The sequence below is a fragment of the Euphorbia lathyris genome, chromosome 1 (genome assembly GCF_963576675.1).
Source record: "Euphorbia lathyris chromosome 1, ddEupLath1.1, whole genome shotgun sequence".
Lineage (NCBI taxonomy): Eukaryota > Viridiplantae > Streptophyta > Magnoliopsida > Malpighiales > Euphorbiaceae > Euphorbia > Euphorbia lathyris.
Genome location: NC_088910.1, coordinates 78,430,313 through 78,454,977, shown reverse-complemented (window position 1 = coordinate 78,454,977; position 24,665 = coordinate 78,430,313). Strand labels below are relative to the sequence as shown.

General features: G+C 38.0%; 1 protein-coding gene across 1 annotated transcript in view; it reads left to right on the top strand.

Annotated features, from left to right (window-relative positions):
• The first annotated feature begins 10,409 nt into the window (after positions 1-10,409).
• Positions 10,410-24,665, top strand: part of LOC136202770 (uncharacterized) — a 29,896-nt gene continuing 15,640 nt past the window's right edge. The window contains exons 1-5 of the mRNA XM_065993637.1: positions 10,410-10,623; positions 10,777-10,859; positions 11,436-11,493; positions 11,879-11,938; positions 12,566-12,695. Of these exons, the coding sequence (XP_065849709.1) occupies positions 10,528-10,623; positions 10,777-10,859; positions 11,436-11,493; positions 11,879-11,938; positions 12,566-12,695 (427 nt within the window). The 5' untranslated portion in view covers positions 10,410-10,527. The remainder of the gene's footprint in view (positions 10,624-10,776; positions 10,860-11,435; positions 11,494-11,878; positions 11,939-12,565; positions 12,696-24,665) is intronic.

Below are 24,665 nucleotides of genomic sequence, written 5' to 3'. Positions count from 1 at the left end.
AAGGGTCGTGTCCACTGCGAAGATACATTTCTATCCACCCGAACAGACGCGATTCTTTGAATTAAAATGTGTAAATTGTGCTGACAAAACTGCTGATCCTACCAAGATTGGGAAATCCCTGCCGAGATTAGGGAGCAGATTTTTGGTCTTCAAAGCGCAAGGGAGAGTGGCTGGAACCAGCGTGTCGCGACCGAGATTAGGTAATCTTAGTCGCGACACGGGATTTATTTCCCGATCCGGTCTCATTCCGTCATTCTCGTTTCGGTGCGCTGATTTTCCTCGTCTTTTGGCTCATAACTTATGGTTTTCCTTCGTTTTTGACATGTTTTCGTTCCTATTTGGATTTTACCAAATATTTAGGTACCTTGCATGAAAGAAACATATTCGGACGTAAAAGTACTCTAAATATATATAAACAGCACGATTTCATAGCAAAACTGACGTAAATATTAATGATATTTTAGGTATATTTTGGGCTTAACAAATCTCCAGACTTAATCTTTTACTAGTCCCGAGCAAAATTTCACTGAATTTATCCTTTAACTAATCTTTTTATGAAAATAAAACATATATCTTTGTATTCCTTTTTAAATTAGTTAAGCCGAAAAAGATTAACTTCGCATGACAATTTTATACGCAAAATATCAAACTAACTAGTATAAAGGCGATATATCATTCGACTTGTATTTTCAATTTTTAAATTGAAGTATTCGGGACGATATAAGCACGCATGTTTTTGAGTCTTTCGTCTCAAGGCATTTCAAAGCACAAAATTTCCTTTCCCAAACCTAAACTATTATATGAAATATATTAAATGAATAAGTACTTAGGTTAATTTATTTACTTAGTTACGCCCAAGATAAGGGTGGTCTTGATCGTAACTTTATATGCATTTTATTTGTGTTTGCTTAAGAGGTACTGACCATGCCATGGGTGGACTCAATCGTTACTTTAAACTTAAACACGCTTAATTTTTGCTTTAATTTTAACGTTCCTTCCATACCTCGATTGTGATAAGGGTGGTCGCAATTGTGGCCAAAAGTACCGTTTACTTAATTTTCTTCCCTTTCATACCTCGATTGTGATAAGGTTGGTCTCAATCGTGGCCAAAAGTTAAGAATACGACTACTTGATTTAATTAACATGAGTTATAAAATTAAAAATGTAAAATGGGAAAAAGAAAAATAGCACATTCATCCTATATTGACTTAAAATTCAACATGTATTATGGCTAAAGTTTCCTTACAAACTTCAATTGGTGTTAATGTAAGACGAAAATCAAACCGAGCTAAAAATTGTTAGTTCAATTTAATGCCTATAAACCTAATTCAAAATTTAAAATAAGATTTATTGTATCATGAATTTCATGATATAAAATAGAGATTAAAATAAAGAATTTATTTACTTAAGTACATTCACTCGAGATGTTTTTACTTAAAATCGTTTCGGAGATTTATAAAAAATTTGAAAAATATTGCCCGTATAGAAATTTTATTTCTAACGATAATGATAACCTAAAAATAATCATATCCTAAACATTTAACTTATGATTAATTTATAAACATATGAAAATGTTAAGTTATGAAAAACAATGTTTTTGCATTAAAATGTCATTATTAAAAAGTATGACTTTGTTAAAAATTTGCAAAATGTGTTGCAAAAACTGTTTGCATATTAAAAATGTTGCATAAAAATTATATTTATAAATGGTATTCATTCTTATTCATTACATTCATTCGTACTAAAATAAAACGATATATGTAATATCTCCTCCCACACTTAATTTGGACCATGTCCTCATTGGTGCAAAAATTGATAAAACACGAAAATTATACGAAAATAAATCAGACGAAGTAAGAGATAAAAATTATGAAATTTAAATCATCCATCATAATATTAAAAAGAAAATTAAATTGTACCAAACATATTAGGAAATATAAATATTGTACCAAACTTAAATTGAAAAATAACATAACAAGATAAATGATGAATAAAAGGATAAGATAAAACCTATGCATGAGTAGGCGAATCCGGTGGAGACGGTGTGGTCACAACGTTTTGACGATGGAAGAATGATAATACCCAACGTCTTGTTGACTTGTGCTCCCTTCGCAAGGTGTTGATATTGGTGTCCACCTCGGTAATTCTTGAACTCATTGTTTAGTTACTTTCAACGATATCATCCAATCGCAAGTTCAATTGCCGGTTGTGTGCATTCATTTGGTTCCAAATTTGTTGCAAATTAATCTGTTCCTCAACATTAGGCTCTTGTACTTGTGGTTCATCATGCGCCTCCTCCTCACCCGCTTCTTCTTCACCACCCTCTTCGGTACCTACACCATATGAACTAGAAGCTCCTCCACCCATATGACCACTAAGATGGGCAATACGCTCCTCATACAAAACAAAAACGGGGGGACCTTCTCTAAGCAATAAATTGGCTCAAAGAAGAGTTGAGATATCCAAAAGAGGTAAATAGCCTTGGTAAGAGAGGTTTTGAAAATCCGTTAATTCTCCACGTGCACCCATCACAATCCCAGTAATAAAATTACCCAAAGGTACTTGCTTAGCGTGGGATGCGGCGGCACGGGCTAAATTATCAAAGAGAATTCCTATGCTATCAATTTGGAGACCTTTCAACAAACAATCAAGCACAAATAAATCTCAAACTTGGACTTTTAAACTCTCAACCCTTCCAAACAAGGAGAAACTCAAGAATTTGTGAAAATAAAACACACAATTGTCACGAATCAACTTGCTAGATGTGTTGTTGGGATAAAAAGTATCGTGGCCAAACAAAGCATGCCAAATGGTGTGTGAACCAATTTCCTTAGGCCTTTCTACAAAACCACTAGTTGGAAAACCAAACATGTTGCCCATAGCTTCATAATCAATTTGATAAGTGATACCATTATTCCGAAAAGTGATAAACCTCTTCCTCTTATCAAATTTCAAAGTAACTAAAAACTCAATAATGAATTCATCATTATGAGGAAATTTCATGCTTGCAAAGGTATTCCAACCAAGAGTAGTAAGAAATTCATTAATTCGGTCCGAGAAAGATAACTCACTAACCGTATCAAAATGAAGAAAAGGCATGTTAATGAACTCCATTTTGGTCATGGAAAAATGAACATAGCGTTTGCCTTTTGCTTCAGACTCGATGTCAAAATAAGCTCCATATCTCACACGAAGACGGTTAGCTTCGGTGACCTTTGGTTTGTGTCCGGAGACCTTGGTTCTAGGCATGATTTTTTTTAAGTTTGGAGAATATAAAAAAAGAGAGAAAATCAAAGGATTGAAAGGTTTGTGTAAATGGTAATGGTGAATGAATGAAAGAGGAAGATAGTGAATAAGGAATGAATAAATTGGGAAGAGTAAAAGGTAGAGTATTGGGAAGAGTTTAGTGTGTTTAATTGGGTAAAATTGGAGGTGATGTGATGTTTATGTAAAGAGTAGGTATATATAGGGTTGAATATAGGTGTTTAGAGTTAGTATAGGAATAGGAATAGGCCAAATTAGTGCAAAAAATCGGAACTCCCACCCCCTACAGGTCGCGACACGGCAATTTCTGGAGAGTTAATCTCCAGAAATTTGTCGATTTTCGCTGCTCGCGTAGAGATTTCACAATCTCTACCGAGATTCGTGCCCTGGTGGCTGAAAAACGCAAATAAAAACTCCGTTTTAACACAATTTCTGTGCAAATATGTCCTATGTACGAATATTTTAATACCTGAAACTTAAAAACACAAAATAAAACATTAAATGAAGGAGAAACCAAATGTTTAACCTTATTAAAATCTGATTAATGAACCATTAAATGTCTTAAATAGAGTTTAATGAAACATAAATGAACATTACGTGGTTTAAGGTAATTAAATGTAAAATGAATGTACATTAACTTTTTTAAATAGTTAATCATTAATACCTCTTATTAGAATTTAATAACCATTGTTCAGATTCAGTTCTGAATGTTATAAATTTAGCAGACATAAATCATAACATAAAATGAAATCATTAAGTTAAATTGAAATTTATAGCATGAAACATTTATGTACAAAAATTGATAAGAACATATATACAAAGAAAATTAAAAACAAACCTATGTACAAAATATATACAAATTAAAAACAAACAAAACAAAAACAATTTAAATTAAACTTTCATCCCGTTGAATTGGGATTCGCATGGCCCGGTAACGATCAATCTTCGCTTACATAAAGATCTGTCTTTCTTCTGCAGAAAGAAATCTTGGACCGACTCGAAAGATACATTTCACAAGACCCTCATTTTCCAAAAACTCATAATCCATAATCGGAAATGGTTCTGCATCAGTCCATGGAACAGAAATTGCTCCTTTTGCTCCAAGGATGATTCCACAAATTATATTCCCAAATCCAATCTTCTTATCTTTGGATCGTGATGCGGCAACCAAACCCTCCATCAATATCTTCGAAGAATTGACGGTGTTGCCTTGGAAAATATCTCCTAATACATACAAGTCTGTATCGTTGACAACACTTCTACTAGTACGTCCAAACAAACCGTGACATATGAACTTGTGTAAATACATCATGGAATTGGAGTTGATGGACTTGTTGTAAGCGAGACTTGGATTAAATCGCCAAAAACTAGTTAACATCCTCCAAATATCCCGAGATGTCATGTCTCTGCCAGGATGGTAATTAGTAGTATCCCCTGGGCGGGAAACCAAACCAGGCATGTAATTTAGGGTATCCAAAAGTGAATATTTCGCCATCTTTACAAAAATTGAGACGAACACGACGCTTATTCACAAAGCGAACTATAAAGAGGAATTCTAAAATCCGGTCTCCAATTATTGGAAACCGCATATAGGCGAACTTAGACCATCCTAAATTCCTCAAGTAGGGATCCATATCTTCGCCTATACCGAGTTCATCATTTAAGAACTCATCCATGTATAGCATTCCGACCAAAATTGCATATCGGGATCGATAATAACGTCTTCCTTCATCATGGTTGTAAATTGGAAATGGTGCACCATAGCGTTCTGACATATTAGTATGTTTGTTGCGTGCAACAACGTTCTTCTTGGAAGATTTTTGCTTTGTAGTCATGTTTTGTAAAAGAAAAATGGTTCTGTAACTTTTTGGTAAAGGTTGGATAATTTAGAAGAAATTAGAATTCTTGGTAGAGATGAAGATGTAAAAATAATTCTGATTTTTGCTAAATATATAAGGAATCAGGATGAATTAATGTGTCTGTTGGAAACGAAAAGGTGTAAATTCATACCTTTTGGGCAAAAACTGACATTTTTTTTCGAATTTTTTCAGCAAAGCTTCAAGAATAATAAGAAACAAAGGTGACAGGTCTAAAAACGACCCGTGTCGCGATCGAGATTCCAGAATCTCGGTCGCGACACGCTATTTCCCACTTGGGAAATGTGCGTCGAAACCTGTTTCGCGAATCTCGGTTGAGATTTAATTGATCTCGTTAAGTTCAGAAATTTTTCTAACTTTTCCTGAATAATTTTAGACTTTGAAATCTCTACTGAGATTCCTAAAATCTCAACTGAGATTCCTGAATACTTCACTAACACATAAAAATTTCCTGAAAACTAATTAAAAACATGACTTTGATAAATTTATATAGATTGTAAACTTGTTATACACAAATCTAAAAACTAAAAATCATATAAAAATAAAATTGTAAAAATAAATAATTTGAAATTAAATTAAAAACAAGTAAAAATAAAAGATAAACTTGAAACAAAATACAAGATAAACAATGATAATTATGAAAATTAATGAATTAATCTTCATAGAATTCGTCCACAAATTCAATTTCATGAATTGGAGCGTTTTCATAATAAATTTTGCATCGATTACCGTTAACTTTGAATCGACCTCCATCGGTTCTTTCTAGTTCTAAGGATCCATAGTCGAAAGTTTTAACGACTATAAATGGTCCTGACCATCTAGACCTAAGCTTACCTGGAAATAACATGAGTTGAGAATTAAACAGTAATACTTTATCCCCTACATTAAAGCTTGATAACATCGAGATATTATTTACGGGACCGAAAGGGATATTAGCCAAAATGACCGCGTATCTAAGCGATCGGGAAAGCCATGGCGTATCGCGCAAGCTACCAAAATGGCGGATCACAGGGATTCCACCACACGCTATCCATAGTCAAACCTACGAAAGACCCGCTATCATGCCTCGATCCGCCCACAGGATAAATACGCCGATTCCCGATAAAGGTGACTGATAGACCCATTAATAAGCTAACGGTCATACTTGAATGAGATCAGTAACCGCCATTAATGGAGACTTTCTAGTTACCGAGGGTTACAACTACATGACTATAAATAGCTTGCATCCCAAGCTATTGAGGTACTCATTCACGCTCTCCTAAACCCTACTTTGTCATTACAGTTTATTCTTTTACTATATACTGACTTTGGCATCGGAGCTTCCCCCCGCCGATCCCAACGGCGCCCTCGCAGGGAAGGATTCCGATCAAGAGTTCGGCACCAGTTATCAAAGCTTTTAACTTTAATTTTGGCATCATGCCATTTTTTCACTTTTTCTTTATATATCCTTGCATTTTCGTAGGATAAATGACATAATTCATCCAACTCGTTTAAGTCGAACAAACGCTTCTTTCCTACTTTTTGCAAATCATAATTAAATGTTCTAATAGCCCAATATGCTTTATGTTCTAATTCTACTGGCAAATGACAAGCTTTTCCATACACGAGTCGGTACAGTGTCATTCCTATAGGTGTTTTAAATGTAGTATGGTATGCCCATAACGCATTGTTAAGTTTGTGTGCCTAGTCTCTTCTTGAAGACGAAACTGTTTTCTCTAATATCCATTTGAGTTCCTTATTCGATATCTCCGGTTGACCATTCGATTGAGGATGGTATGGCATAGATACGCGGTGGTGTACTCCATACTTTTTCATAAGCGATTCAAAACTTCGGTTTATAAAATGGGTACCTCCATCACTTATCATAACTCTAGAGACTCCAAATCTACAAAATATTTCATCAAGAAACTTAACAACAACCTTAGAATCATTTGTCGGGGTTGCAATTGCTTCAACCCACTTTGAAACATAATCTACAACTACTAATATATAAGTTTTACCAAAAGAAGGGGGAAAAGGACCCATGAAATCAATTCCCCACACGTCGAAACTTCAACTTCTAACATGCTTGTGAGAGGCATCTCATCTTTCCTTCCTAAATTCCTGGTTCTTTGACATTTGTCACACCGAATAACAAACGAACGAACGTCTTTAAACAACGTAGGCCAAAAGAATCTGCGTTCTAATATCCTAGCTATTGTATTACTGACGCCGTTATGCCCTCCATAAGAGCTTGAATGGCATTCTGACATTATAGACTCATATTCATCTTCACTGACGCATCTCCTAATTATACCATCTCCACATGTTTTGAACAAGAAAGGATCTTCCTAAAAATACATTTTAATATCGGAAAAGAATTTCTTCTTTTGTTGGGAGTTTAATCCTTCTGGAACAATACAAGCTGCGAGATAATTAGCCATATCTGCATACCACGGTGAAATGACACTTTTTTATTCAACTTGATCGGCAATTAAACAAAGAGTGATTGCTAAAATAGAGAGTTTACCTCAACCTGGAGCAGAGCTTCCACATTTTCAAAATCCAATCAAAGATAAAAAAAAAGAAAACTTTAGACTACAATATGCATATACCTGAACATGCAAGTAAATACCTAAATTCGGGTCTTAGAGGGGATTACAGATTCATAACATTGACATCTAGAGATATTCATAGAGATAACTTAACCATATCAAGACAAAGAGGGAGGGATATGAGATATGAATACATTTATGAAGATACCTTAACCATATCAATAGGCTTGATGACATAGGTTGCAAGTATGATTGAGCCACCACCATTAACGAAGGGTTTAACGGTATGCCAAACAACTGGTTGAACCTTTTTCTCCTCTCCCATTTTTTCTCCTGTAAGGGTTTGGAAGAGTAGAATTGAATTTGTCCAAGGCGAAACCTACATGCTCCATTTCATAGAAATGCTAAAGATTTATTGAATTTGTGGCTTCCGATTGTCGAATGAAGTGTTTTGGACTTGAGGAGAGAGAGGCTAGCTACGTAATAATTTAGGTTTTATTTTGATCATTGAAGACCTTGTAACGCACAACAATGAATGCAAAACGTTGTTTTTCATAGTTTTGGAGAGAGAGGTCCTTTCGAAGAGAGATGGAAAAGCTAATTTTTTTTACAAGGTGACACCTCAGCAAAAGGTGAATCAGGATCTGTATACAAGATTGGATACGAAAGAAGGGGAAAGAGACATATATAGAATTGCTTGGATGAGAGATAGGAAGACGCGAGATCTCGGAAAAGTTAAATGTGTGAAGGATGTGGACCAGGATGTCCTAGTTGGAGATAAGGATATCAAGGAACGATGGAGGTCCTATTTTGATGACTTATTTAATGGAGATCGCAGACAAGATGTTGGAGATATAAGTATCCCTCACAATATGATAAATCATGAATGCCTGTGGAGAATTCAAAAGGGTGAAGTCAAAATGGCATTAAATAAGATGAGGTTGAAGAAAGCAGTAGGACCTGATGACATCCCTATTGAGATTTGAAGATGTTTGGGAGAGAGAGGAATCGAATGGTTAACGACGTTCTTCAACAAAATTTGGAGAAACAATAAGATGCCATCAGAATGGAGGAAAAGTATCTTAATCCCTTTGTATAAGAACAAAGGCGATGTCCAAGATTGTGCCAACTACCGAGGAATCAAATTAATGAGTCACACTATGAAACTTTGGGAGCGAGTGATCGAACAAAGGCTAAGGAGGACGGTGAAGATCTCAGAAAACCAGTTTGGCTTTATGCCGGGAAGATCAACTATGGAAGCCATCCATCTAATAAGACAATTAATGGAGCACTATCGAAATAAGAAGAAAGACTTGCATATGGTTTTCATTGACTTGGAGAAAGCATATGATAAGGTACCAATGGACGTACTTTGGTGGGCCTTGATAAGGAAGGGCATTTCGCGGAAATATATTGACATCATAAAGGACATGTATGAGGGAGCATGCACGAGTGTACGTACTAGTGTTGGGAAGACTGAAGAGTTCCCTATTACGATTGGAGTGCATCAAGGTTCCGCACTAAGCCCATTTCTTTTTGCCATCGTTATGGATGAACTAACAAGTTCACTTCAAGATGGTATACCATGGTGCATGTTGTTTGCAGATGATATTGTGTTGGTTGATGAGACGAAAGAAGGAGTGGAGAGGAAGTTGGAACTATGGAGACAAACTCTAGAATCTAGAGGCTTTAAGTTGAGCCGAAGTAAGACAGAATATTTGGAGTGTAAGTTTAGCGGCCATAGGAGTAGGGAGGCAGGGACAATCACCCTAGATGGGAGAGTTGTTCAGGCCTCGGATTGCTTCCGGTATTTAGGATCTATTATCCAAACGGATGGAGAAGTAGATGGAGATGTTGCTCATAGGATTAAATCTGGTTGGTCGAAGTGGAATAGTGCTACGGGTTTCCTTTGTGACCCCGACATGCCTAATAGATTGAAGAGAAAATTCTACCGCACGGCAATCAGACCAGTATTGTTATATGGTACGGAGTGTTGGGCAGTGAAACACTGTCACATCCATAAGATATCGGTGGCGAAGATGCGTATGTTGAGATGGATGTGTGGTCATACGAGAAAGGATCGGGTGAGTAATGAAATAATTAGGACAAAAGTAGGGGTTACATCTATTGAGAATAAAATGAGAGAAAACCGACTAAGGTGGTTTGACCATGTGAGACGTAGAGCGCTTGATGCGCCAGTTGGGAGGACCGAAAAGTGGCAAAGGGATGTAGTGGTGAGGGGTAGGGGAAGACCTAAGCAAATTTGGAGGAGAGTGATCGAGAGTGATATGAGTTTACTGGGAATTGAGGAAAATATGGTAGTGGATAGGACAGAGTGGAGGGAGCGAATTTGTGTCGCTGACACGACTTGATTTCACAGTTTTATATAATGGTTCATGTTAGCCGACTCTGAATCATTTCGAGACTAAGGCTTTGTTGTTGTTGTTGTTGTTGACACCTCAGCAAAAGTGGTTCTGAAACTACCGTCTTATAAAGAGATTAAAGAGAGATGGGGAAATGGTGCATTTGAATTTTTTTTTTGGATTTGTTTGTGATAATTATATAATAAATGGTTTAATTTATAAAATAAATAAATAAAAAGATAAAAATAATTATTTACTATTTGATTTTTGACTTTTTTTTAACCGTTAGTCAGTTCGGACTGCATTATCACGGAATGAACACAGGATACCAATTTGTAAATTTGTAAACTTTTAAACTTTTAAACTTTTAAACGACTGCAGACAAGGAGTTTCTGGATTCTAACTGTTGCAACTTATATAGCTCTTCTTCTTCTTGTTTATTTGATCTTTTCCGTTCTTTCTTAAACTAAAATCAAAATCCACAAAACTATGGAACCTGAATCGGCTGTAGAGTTCGTACGGCAAGGAGTCACGCTTCTTCTCCTCGATGTTCCCCAGTATACCCTCATTGGCATTGACACTCAGGTATACCACTTTTCTTCTCTTTAAAGTTTGCTTCTCAAAGAAATTAGGAAATTGTTTTCTGTTTGCATTTAATATAGCGCTCACAGTTTTTCCTTTTATTGCTTTCAAGTTTTAGGAAGACTGCACTGTTCTTATGTAATTCTGCTTTTGCAGATGTTCTCGGTAGGTCCTGCTTTTAAGGGCATCAAGATGGTTCCTCCTGGTCCTCATTTTGTATATTATAGTTCGTCCAGCAGGTCCATATGCTTTTGTATTTTTACCTGTCCACCAATATTTAGATGATTCATTTATTATGTATTGTCTATTAGTCTTATTTGCTTCTAAATTTTTACTTCTTTGGTGGTGTTTCAGTTTTTAGTTTGTTGAACTTTACTTGCTGGTTTTCTAATTCTCCAGTAATGCGGTTAAGTTCTTGTTATTGCTTGAGTTTACTGTTACACGTTAGCTGTACTGACATAAGGATTTATCTTGATAGACACATTTGTACTATGGGAGACAAAATGCAATTTCTATTTCAGCCTGCGCTTTTTGTGCAGTAACTGACCTGTGGTCAATTGGCTCATTACTCATTGAAGGGTGGAAACTGATCAAGATATACATACATCTGCAAATCTTAGGATATGGAGTTGTTATGATCATCTCTGTCGCATCAAATCTTTTGCGCACAATCTATTAGTTTAGGATATTTTTGACTCTGATTAATGTTGCTAATTGTCAAACAATTTACATTCTTACTTATTTTGTGTAAAACATTACCTTTTTGTGCAATATCACCTGTGAATCTTCTTCATGCTTAACTTATTGTGATGCAGGGATGGAAAGGAGTTCTCACCAGTCATTGGCTACTTTATTGATGGTGGCCTCTCTGAGGTCTCAAATCTATGCACAATATTCTTCTAATTTGCTATACTTTCATGTTTTTGCACACACACACATATATATATTGACTATTTTACATAAAAAAAATATAAGGATTACTATTTGAATTGAATCTGTGCATATATAATCTCCTGTTGTGGCTGAATGCTTACTCCATTACCACCTGCTTGGTGAATTCATGAATGGACTACATGGAGAAAATTGCTAATAAGTGTTTCCCAGGATGTACCGTGTCCTGTTTAAGGGCTCATGAAAAGTGATTTCTGGGCTAATTTATCAATTCAGTTGGTTTTATCATTATCTGCATACATTGTCAACAAAGAGTTATAAGAGATCTAAGCTTAGGGCTGAACGTTTGTATTAATGGCTGAAACAGGTGATTGTTCGCAAGTGGGATCAGCAAGAGGAGCGACTAGTGAAAGTTTCGGAGGAAGAGGTTTGCTTCCTTTTAATTTGGCATCCTCCTCTTGTTCTTTTTGTCTCCTTTTATTCCAACAAAAGAAAAAATTATTGGAGTTGATAAAATTGATTAATTCAAATGTATATGGTTTCATTTCCATCTGATTGGCATACACCTTATTTTTTTCACTAATGGTTAAGCGTGTATTCTAGAAACATATTCATTCTATTTTATACATCAAAGGCATTTCGGGAATTTGTATCTTATTGTGAATGGTTGCATTAACATGAAAGAGCATGCTTTAATATTGTTAATAGAGATATGTTTTTCGTTGTTGTTAGATCTCCTGTTTGTGTTTACCCACAGCTTCTGCCGTGAATCTGTTTCTTAACAAAAAAGTAAAGATGCATATTGACAATGACAGTTGATGTGGCTTTCAGTTGTTAATATGAACTTTGAATGGAGGCAAATAAATTAACCAATTCAATCTAGATAAATATTATTCACTAAATCAATCTGTCTAGTACACGTGTAATTTTTGATGTTCTTATCTAAATGAAATTTTTTATTGTAATAATGAATTTTTTTTATTTTTAATTCCTAATTATATGATGATCATTGAATTCATTTTTTCTTTGTTTTCCCCTTTGTTTTGCCACCAAGGAAGAGAGATTTTCTCATGCCGTTAAAAGTTTAGAATTTGACAGACATCTTGGTCCTTATAATCTGACTCAGTATGGGGAATGGAAGTGCTTGTCTAATTACCTGACGAAGAATGTGATTGAACGGATAGGTACTTTAGCTACTTTAATTGTTTTTCATTTTCACAGTTTAGTTATTATTAAAGAAAACTGTTTGTTAAGTTTGATGAATTCAGTTTATCAATTGCGTTTCTTTCTATTGGTACTGTTTATTTTACTTTAATTTTTGTTTCTTTTATTATTTATTGGCTTTCCCTACGCATAACTGATATTGAACCTAGGTAGGCTCGGTATTGGTTCGTTAATGTCTCAAGACGAGCTTTAACCAGATTTATCGTACATGCATAGAATAAGTAGGATAGAAGTTAAAAAATAAACACGCGAATTTAAAAGATAAAAAAAAAAAACAATCAGCTGTCATGGCCGAGTTCAAAAAATAGTAGCTGCTACTGGTGGCTGATGGCCTTGCTTCCGGCATGGTTGGGTATGGACGGTAGTTGTTAGTGCTACTAGTGTGGATGAGAGAGTAGATAGAACGAACTTGGGGAGGGAGAAGCTGATTAGTCTTTGGGTTTTGTATTTTGAACTTTGAATTTCCTAATTTTCGGACTAGCCAAATTCCTAAAGAAGCCCTTACGTGTTTTTTCTATGGTCCTTGTGAATTGTGACTAGTTGAGAGTTAGAGTTTAGGACTAATTACTCATTTTGTTTGCCCATAGTCATTATTTTGTTTTGAATTAAAGATTAATGAAATATATATAATAATTAAAAAATAATCGAACTTGTTTTCTATATGTTTGCAAAGCTCGACAGAGATAGTTTAGCATTACATGTGAAACATATTTTGAAATAGATATGAAATTGCTTGAGTATTAGTTAACCTACTCAACTTGTTTGTGAACTCCAATTGAGCTTTAACTCATGGCCATTTTAGCCTGTGATTTTCAATCCTATGTTCAATTAATTTCTTAGAAACAAAAAATTAATGGACACTGGTCATGTTACGAATGATTCGTTTAGCCGAAAATTAACTCCTATGAAGTATCTGATACACACACAGACACATACTTTTCATTACGAGTTTAGGTTTTTCATTAAGAATTTGAAGAAATCAGCCATACATACAATCAAAGTTCTGGACTAACATGGCTACAAAGTTAACTTTTGGGTTAAATTAGATTTTGTTGACTTGTTTAAGTTTGCAATTTGATTGTTGATCCAGAGTAGGCTGTTGATTTGGAGAGCTTGAAGCACGTCAATAGTGTAATGAATAGAATTTATATTCTTAGCACCAAGAAATTTCCTAAATAAAACGGGATACGTTCCGATATGCTGGAGATATTGGTGGATGTCTATTAAATACCAACTATTTTTTAGCAGTATTGACAAGTGTAGTACACCACTTTTGCCAAGATATTATTTTGGTGTTTGGAATGTGATGGAAACACTCAAATAAGAAGAATAACAGGGATCGATTAAGAACAGAAAACCAGAAGAAATATATTAATATAGTGAATGAACTAAGAACTGATAGAAGAAATTAGGGATTGAAACCAACACCCTCCAGGGAAACCTCCCTCTCTCACTAGGAGCCAAAATAGAAGAATAATCATGACATACAACCACTAACCCGTGCCATATAACTGCCAGCCCAACGCCTTAGATTATAACTAACTTATGCCACCTCAGCCTCTTCAAGCTGCCTTCTTCCTTCTAGAGTAAACGTGGTAGATCTTTGGGCCATGAGAAACATGGGCCAAGGCATGGCTAATTGGCAATTCTCTCTCATTATTCCATTTAGAACTGTCTTGTCCTCAAGACGGATATCAGGAAATTGGCTCTTGATGGAAAGGGAATCCTCCCAAGTAGCCTTCAAGCTTGCCTTGCCACAAAATCAACCCCTGAAGTTCAAAAAATCCCTGGTTTACTCGAGTATGTTGATGAAGAATAGCTGCTAGAAGATAAAAATCAGAAAGGTTTGACTCCAATTCGGAAAACCGGATGAACCTTGGAGGAAGCAGGCAATTGAAGGGGATAAGCATTGGGACCCACCTTGGAAGTAATTTGGGAAGGCCCATAATACTTGGCGGATAATTTTTAATTGACCTGTTGAGACCAGTAAGGGCGGAGTTTAAGATAAACTCATTCTCGAACAACAAAATGAACATCGCAACGATGATTATCCGAATGATTTTATTAGCTCTTGGGCCCATTGCAGATGAGATTTAAGTTGGTGTAACGCCTCATCGTGATCTTGCAATTCCTGACGAACCGGTTCAACCTAACTTCTCCTGGAAAATGCTGCACTACGAGTGAAGGTCATCTGCCATATACAACTTCAAAAGGGGAGGTGCCCATAGAGCTACGAAAAGTAGTATTATACCGGAATTCGGCCCACAGTACCCACAATGACCACATACGAGGCTTATCAACTACAGAACATTGTAAGTGAGATTCCAATCACCGATTTATAACCTTGGTCTGCCCATGGGATTCAGGATGATAGGAGGAGCTCATGTGGAGTTGTATTCCCTGCAGTGCTAGAAATTACTAACTAAAATCGGATCGCGATCGCGCAAGATAGACTTTGGAATGCCATGATGTTGCACCACTTATTAGACAAAAGTCTCAGCAATGGTTTAAGCAGAATAGAGATGCTTCAACAGAATAACATGACCGTATTTGGATAAACTATCAACCACCACTAGCAAGGGATCATACCCTTCGGACTTGGGTAAGCCCAAAATGAAATCCATAGATACATGCTCCCAAACACCCTCTAGGATGCCCAAAGGTTGAAGAAGACCGATGGAGCAAGAGAACTAGCTTTACAATGTTGACACATGTCACATGATTGAACAAATTTCGGATTTTAGTCGCCATGCAAACTAAATATAGATCCCGAATGACCCCTGTTTCAATTAGTTTGGGAATGCATGAAGACTGCCGAGAAAGATCCAACCGGTTCCCGTCACAGAGGATGTCGTTGTGAAGAGAATAACTTGGGTGAGAACAAGTATTTTGAAATAAATCTGAAATAATCTGCTATAAATGAGGATCTTGCTTCACGTCTTCAAGTAATTTAGCTCCTTACACCCAAGATGTAAATGAAACTATGGCAGAAAATTCCTCATCATCGTCGCAGAGAGGCAAAGCATCAACAACCGTGTTTCCTTTTCGCGATTTGTAGCAAATTGAAAAATTGAACCCAAGTAATTTTGATAACCAATTTTGATAGCCACATCTTATGACATGAACCATAATATAAATATCGTTGGGGCGTTCCCTACTCAGCGACGCGCTGCACTTCCTAGACCCGGGTGTAGTGATAAATGTGCAAGGGTTGCTAGGTCGTCGCCCCGAAGCGGCGCGCCACCCCAGGACCCGGGGGTGGTGTCAAATATGCAAGGGTTGCGGGTAAATAAGCTAGTCCACGTTTATGGTAGGGGTAGGGGTAAGGGTAGTAGGTTACGCTTTGGGACGTGGAACATAGGTTCTTTGACAGGAAGATTAGCTGAAATTGTAGATGTTATGAAGAGGAGTAGAATAAATATAATGTGCCTACAAGAAACCAAGTGGGTTGGAGCCAAGGCTAGAGAGATAGCTCCTTGGGGTTATAAGCTTTGGTACTCAGGAAAGGATAAGGGTAGAAATGAAGTAGGTATTCTTATTGATAGGGAGTATATTGATGATGTAGTAGCGGTGTCTAGGAAGAGCGATAGAATTATGAGTGTTAAGCTAGTGATAGGGCATGAGGTTGTGAATGTCATTAGTGCATATGCGCCACAAATAGGATTAGATGTCTCTATAAGACAAGCTTTTTGGGAGGACTTAGAGGAAGTGGTGCAACAGGTTCCTAGGGATGAAAAAATGGTACTGGGGTGATCTCAATGGACACGTGGGTTCTAGGCGAGATGGGTTTGAGAGAGTTCATGGAGGGTATGGTTTTGGAGATAAGAATGAAGCAGGAAATGATATATTGGAATTCGCATCAGCCTATGACTTGAGTATCATGAACATATGGTTTATGAAGAGAACATCCCACTTAGTGACTTATCGGAGTGGCGGTAATGCGAGCCAAATTGACTTCTTCTTAGTAAGGAGTGCTTGGAGAAAAAGTTATATTGATTGTAAGGTGATCCCTGGTGAGAGTACGACAACCCAACATAGAGTAGTGGTGCTTGATTTTCGAAGTAGGAAATGTATAAGAAAACAAACACCACAAGTAGAGACTAAGATTAAGTGGTGGAAATTGCAAGGGGAGAATCAACAAAAATTTGTGGATGAGATGACCAAAAAAGATATTTGGACTTGTAATATGGATTTAGATATGAACTAAGATGGAGCATAGTATAAGGGAAGTAGCGAAGGAAGTTCTAGGGGAATCTAAAGGTAGCATGCCACCGGGCAAGGACATATCTTGGTGGACGGAAGAAGTACGACAAGCAGTAAAGAGTAAGCGAGAATCCTATAAAATATTGGGGAAATGTAGGAGTGACGAGAACTACGAAAAATACAAAGAGGCTAAAAGGGAAGTAAAGAAGATGCTAGAGCAAAGGTGAATCGAGATCTGTATACAAGATTGGATATGAAAGAAGGGGAAAGAGACATATATAGAATTGCTCGGATGAGAGATAGGAAGACGCGAGATCTCGGAAAAGTTAAATGTGTGAAGGATGTGGACCAGAACGTCCTAGTTGGAGATAAGGATATCAAAGAACGGTGGAGGTCCTATTTTGATGACTTATTTAATGGAGATCGCAAACAAGATGTTGGAGATATAAGTATCCATCACGATATGATAAATCATGAATGCCTGCGGAGAATTCAAAAGGGTGAAGTCAAAATGGCATTAAGCAAGATGAAGTTGAAGAAAGCAGTAGGACCTGATGGCATCCCTATTGAGATTTGGAGATGTTTGGGAGAAAGAGGAATCGAATGGTTGACGGCGTTCTTCACCAAAATTTGGAGAAACAATAAGATGCCATCAGAATGGAGGAAAAGTATCTTAATCCCTTTGTCAAAGGCGATGTCCAAGATTGTGCCAACTATCGGGGAATCAAATTAATGAGTCACACTATGAAACTTTGGGAGCGAGTGATCGAACAAAGGCTAAGGAGGACGGTGAAGATCTCGGAAAACCAGTTTGGCTTTATGCCGGGAAGATCAACTATGGAAGCCATCCATCTAATGAGACAATTAATGGAGCACTATCGAAATAAGAAGAAAGACTTGCATATGGTTTTCATTGACTTGGAGAAAGCATATGATAAGGTACCAATGGAAGTACTTTGGTGGGCCTTGACAAGGAAAGGCATTTCGCAGAAATATATTGACATCATAAAGAACATGTATGAGGGAGCATGCACGAGTGTACGTACTAGTGTTGGGAAGACTGAAGAGTTCCCTATTACGATTGGAGTGCATCAAGGTTCCGCACTAAGCCCATTTCTTTTTGCCATCGTTATGGATGAACTAACAAGTTCACTTCAAGATGGTATACCATGGTGCATGCTGTTTGCAGATGATATTGTGTTGGTTGATGAGACGAAAGAAGGAGTGGAGAGGAAGTTGGAACTATGGAGACAAACTCTAGAATCTAGAGGCTTTAAGTTGAGCCGAAGTAAGACTGAATATTTGGAGTGTAAGTTTAGCGACTATAGGAGTAGGGAGGCAGGGATAATCACCCTAGATGGGAGAGTTGTTCAGGCTTCGGATTGCTTCCGGTATTTAGGATCTATTATCCAAACGGATGGAGAAGTAGATGGAGATGTTGCTCATAGGATTAAAGCTGGTTGGTCGAAGTGGAAGAGTGCTACGGGTTTCCTTTGTGACCCCGGCATGCCTAATAGATTGAAGGGAAAATTCTACCGGACGGCAATTAGACCAGCATTGTTATATGGTACGGAGTGTTGGGTAGTGAAACACTGCCACATCCATAAGATGTCGGTGGCGGAGATGCGTATGTTGAGATGGATGTGTGGTCATACGAGAAAGGATCGGGTGAGTAATGAAATAATTAGGACAAAAGTAGGGGTCACATCTATTGAGAATAAAATGAGAGAAAACCGACTAAGGTGGTTTGGCCATGTGAGACGTAGAGCGCTTGATGCGCCGGTTAGGAGAACCGAAGAGTGGCAAAGGGATGTAGTGGTGAGGGGTAGGGGAAGACCTAAGCAAACCTGGAGGAGGGTGATCGAGAGTGATATGAGTTTACTGGGAATTGAGGAAAATATGGTAGTGGATAGGACGGAGTGGAGGGAGCGAATTTGTGTTGCTGACACGACTTGATTTCACGGTTTTATATGATGGTTCATGTTAGCCGACCCCGAATCATTTCGGGACTAAGGCTTTGTTGTTGTTGTTGTTGATGTTGTAATTTGCTGCAAAAGGAGACGTTTCAGGCTTTTTTGATCCGTAAAAACCGTGCACTTAGGCCCCAAAAGTTAAGGACGCCAATGTTGTAATGCCAAAGCCAAAGCCATAATTTCCCGTTCATAAGTGGACTTGGCTAAATTTCGATTGGACAGTCCCTTACTAGAAAAGGCAGTAGGGCGTCAATTTTGCTTTAAAACTGCCCTAATGCCATGGCTCGAAGCATCGCACTCTACCACAAAAGGAATTGTAAAGTCCGACAAAGCCAAAACTGGTGCTGAGATAGGAGCAACTTTTAATTGGTCGAAAGCAATTTGAGCTTCAGCTGACCATTGTAAGGCGTTTTTCTTGGTTAACTCTTTTAATGGTCGTGCTATACTTCCGTAATGCTGAATAAATTTATAGTAATAGCCGGTACGATCGAGAAATCCACGGATTCCTTTGACTTGCTTGGGAACCGACCAATCTGCCACTGCTTGAATCTTCTTCGGGTCTTAGTCCACTAACAATATGCCCCGAGTACTCCATAGAAAAACTTGCCAAACTCACATTTCTTCTGATTGACAAAAAACAGATTACTTGCCAATATTGAAGCGGTACTGAACCATGAGCAACTATAGATCAAAATGGTCGAAAAAAGAGAAGGACATATGGGCTCAAATGAAGGGGGAAACAAGTCATTCATCACAAACCTAGAAGGGGCATTGGTGAGACCGAAAGGAATTCCCAAGTATTCATAGTGGCCTCGTGAGTCTGAAAGGTCGTATCCTCCATGCTACCACCCTTCATTCGAATTTGATTAAATCCCGACTTCAAATCCAACTTGGTAAAAAAGTGAGCTCCTCTCAACTCATCAATAAGCTCATCCACAACCGAAATAGAAATTTTTTCTAGAATTGTGACTTTGTTTAGTGCACGATAACCCACACACATCTGCCAAAAATTATCCTTCCTTTTCACCAAGATAACGAAACTGGAAAAGGCACTCTTACTAGGACGGAAGACCCTAATCTGAAGCAACTCTGCTACTTGATGTTGAATTTCAAATTTCCGATTTCTGATTATACGGGTACCGATAAGGATGGAAACACACTGGCCCCCAGCTTGACACGGGATTAATGCGATGATCATGTAACCGAGAAGGTTACCATCCGAGGGTGCCTCAAATAACAATGCAAGTTTCTCAAGAAGGGCGTTAAGAGCTGATTCCCTTGAAAATTCCTTTTGTTTTTCCATTCCCAAAACTTGTAAGCTGAATTAGAACCATTGGAGCGGGTTAACCACTGACTTAAAGAAGAATTCCCTGTGATTGTTGATGAATGCGTTGAAAAATGTATTCCTACCCATGACAAGAAAAATGCATATAATGTATAGTCTAATGATGAGTAACTTCACCCAAAGTCTTCAACCACTCAATGCCTAGAACCATGTTCAGATTTCCCATATCAAACGCTATGGCTTCCACTATACAATTGAAATCACTGAGACAGATAGGAAGATCACAACATTTTTCTGAAATAACTGCACGATGTTTGTCACCCAACTTAATTGATGTAATTCTGTATTTCACAATACTTCTGTTACGTACACATACATTTATACACTAGCTAGTTATGATATTACCCCTGGTGACAATGACATTGAGACACCTTTACCCTACAAGCTGTCTAGACATATAGCAGCCTAAGTAAACATCGAGCAACCTTGGACTGTAGCATGCTCTACATCAATTACAAAGCATGCTCTACATTAATTACACTCTCCCTCGAGCTGGAGCATGGATATTAATCATGCCTAGCTTGGTACATATATAGTTAACCCGATTTCTCGGTAACGCTTTCGTAAACACGTCTGACAATTGCCCCTGTTCTGATATGTGAAGTTATGATTGTGCCAACTTCTAGCTTTTCCCGAGTGAAGTGGCAGTCAACTTCTATGTGCTTTGTTCTTTCATTTAATACATGATTGTTGACAATATAGAGAGCTGCTTCATTGTCACACCATAACTTCATAGGTTTCCTCTTAGCAAACCCAATCTCACCAAGAAGGTTGCGTAGCCATACAAGTTCACACATAGTTTGTGTCATAGCCCTGTACTCAGATTCTGCACTAGATCTAGACACCACAATCTGCTTTTTACTCTTCTAATATACGAGGTTACCTTTGACCAATACACAATAACCTGTAGTAGAACGCCAATCTAGAAGATCTCCTGTGTATTCTGCATCTGTAAAACCTTCAACAGTGTGATACCCATGATTTTGATACAGTATACTATGTCCCAGAATCCCTTTTAGGTACTTCAAAATATGATTGACAGCATCCCAATGTGAAATTCCAGGAGATGACATGAATTGGCTTACAACACTTAGTGTAAAGGAAATATCAGGACGAGTGATTGTGAGATGTTTCAATTTTCCAACAATCTATTTTTTAGGATTCGAAAGTAAATCTCCATCGTCAATCTTCAACTTCCCATTTGGTATCATAGGCGCATCATCAGTCTTTGCCTCGATCAGCCCAGCATCGTTTAATACATCCAGACAATATTTTCTCTGAGTGAGATAAATCCCTTTCCGGCTTAAAAAAACTTCAATCGCCAAGAAATATTTGAATTGTCCTAGGTCCTTTGTCTGAAAATAAGTACCAAGGAGTTTTTTTTCAATTTTGTAATGCCAATCCAGTAATCACAATATCATTCAACAAAGACCAAATTCTATGACGACAGCACTGAATCGCCCAAACCAGGCACGAGGAGATTGCTTCAATACATATAAGGACCTACAGAACCTGCAAACTTTCCCAGAAATCCCCCTGAGCAACAAACCCAGGTGGTTGCTCCATATAAACTTCCTCTCGTAAATCGCCATTCAGAAAGGCATTCTTGACATCCAGTTGTTAAAGCGGCCAATTGTAAGTAGCAACCAAAGAAACAAACAATCGATCAGTTGGCAATAGGGGAAAATGTCTCTAAATAGTCGATACCATAAGTTTGAGCATAACCTTTTGCAACCAAGCGAGCTTTTAGTCTAGCAACAGAACCATTCGAGTTGAATTTGACAGTGAACACCTATTTGCAACCGATAGCACGCTTCTGAGACGGAAGAGACACAAGACCAAGTATGATTCTGTTCAAGAGCATGCATTTCTTCTTGCATTGCTTTAAGCCAGCCAGGATGAGTCAGTGCTTCAGTGAGGGAGAAAGGATCATCAACCGAGTCTAGCTGCTACAAAAGACTTAGAGGGAGGTGATAACGCATGACGGACAATCGGTCGGGAAGATACAGAGACCAGTATAAACAAGATAATCATTATCAGAAGGACTTGACTCATTAACAGAAGGATTTGAGACAAGACCATAGAAAGGAGTGTTCTAAAAAAAGGTAACATCAGCAGACACCAAATAACGACCCAAAGAAGGAGAGTGGCAACGATACCCTTTCTGAGTCCGAGAATAACCCACAAAGATACACTTGAGTGATTTGGGATCAAGATTAGAGACTTGTGGTCGCAGGTCTTGAACAAAACAAGTACACCCAAAGACACGAGGTGCAAGAGGGAATAAGGAAGACGATGGAAAAAGAAGGGAGTATGTAATCTGACCGTTAAGGACTGAAGAGGGCATAAAGTTGATGAGAAAATTGGCAGTGGAAATTGCATCCGTCCAAAAGGCTTTAGGAACTTGCATATGAAACAACAACGCTCGAGCAACTTCTAGTAAACATTCAGCAACACCGTTTTGCTGAGGGGTAACGATGCAAGAAGTCTGATGAATAATACCATGTTGGGAAAGGTATGATTGGAAGGTGCTAGATACACATCCTTTAGCATTGTCGCTTCGCAAAATACAAATGGATTTGTTAAATTGGGTGTGAATCTCAGCATGAAAGGCACAAAAGATAATAACCAAGTAACGCGAGAATAGTCATCAACAAAAGTTAAAAAATAACGAGTTTGGACACAACAGGACATGGATCCCATACATCAGTGTGCACCAAATAAAAGGAAGACCCAACACGTTTATTTATTCGCCGAGGATACGAAACTCTATGATGCTTAGTAAATTGACAAGCTTCACACTCCAGAGTAGAATCTCGCGAAAGACTAGGATATAACTTTAGCAAAACGGGAAACGACGGATAACCAAATTGAATCAAGAGCATACAATCCATTTACCATGTTCCCTCTACCAATAATTTGCTTCGTTCCAAGATCTTGAAAAAGACAATGAGTAGGATAGAAAATAACACAATAGTTAAGAGTCTTGGTGAGTTGGCTGACAGATAATAAATTTAGAGGATAATTGGGTAAGCACAAAACAGATGATAAAGGAATATTAGATGTTGGGTGAGCTTTCCCTTGTCCAATTACACAAGCAGTTGAGCCATTGGCTAACATAATAGATGGAGAATTGGCCAAATGTTGAAAAGAGGAAAGAATACCTTGTTGCAGGTCATATGGTCTGTAGCACCAGAGTCAATAACCCAACTACGAGAGGGGGTGGATAGACTTGCAACATGATTACCTGTATCAGCCAAAGCAGAGGTGAAGGTTGATGGTTGTTCTGCATCGTAAGTTGCAGAGAGTTGCTGAAACCGAGCATACTCATCTGTAGAAATAGTGATAGAGGACGAGGTTGGTACGATGCCACTTTGAGTTGCCATATTTGCAGATCTCCTAGGAGCATTCTGTCTCGAGTACTCAGACGGCTTACCATGCAATTTCCAACAAATTTTCTTAACATGCCCTTCTCCCCCACAATGATAACAAGTACAGGGGGAGCTACGGTTGCCACTAGGAATAGTATTGGCTATGACCCATATCATACTTGGATAGGGATATGGGATGGGTGAATGGCGGTTTTGCAATTAACGTCTTCATTGCACCTCTCATAGTGCAAACTTTGAGCAGAGAAAACCTTATCAGAATGAGACAACATTGCCTCCACCTCCTGGGTGAGATACATCATACATCGCCATCAGCTGCTAGTCCAGCCGGTGAAGCCTCACCCAATGCTTCACGTCAGATTGCATGCCTCCCAGAAAGTAGCCCAAATTGGGCCTTCGTCAACCTCGGTACCAAGGGGAGAAGGTACTCGATATAATGATTGTTGCAGTAAAGAGTTGTTCATATGGGTTTTGAATCTTCAATCCACTGACTCGTTGAAGGAGCTCCTGTGTAAACAACTCCCATGTCAAACGATCATAAACTTCTTTTACTACCGTGTACCAATGTTGAGCAACACCAATCATACTCAATTGCGCCTATCGGATTTGCATTTCCATCAGACTTCCATGGATCTTGAAATACATCTCTGCCTTAGATGTCCAACCCCCGGGATCATAGCCATAAAACTCGGGCAACTTCACCTTTTTCGCAGCTAGATAAACTTCCTCACCTGGTTTGGAATGGACAGAAGGAGACCCAAAAGGTGGAGCTGTGGGCTTACCTGAATCCCAGTGGACTGTCTGTGTCGGAGAAGACTCAGTGGCCACTCCAGAATTTTTGCCGGCATCGAGCTCGGTTTGTTTTCTCTGCTGCTTAATCCATTTAGTCAGGCAAGTTCTGCATTCCCCCAGCTTGATATCCTTGACATCCATTTGCAGATGCTGAATCTGTTCATCATGGTTTTCCAGACGGGATTGAGTTTGAGTTTCTGTTGATGGTAGATCAGTGCGCCCAATGAC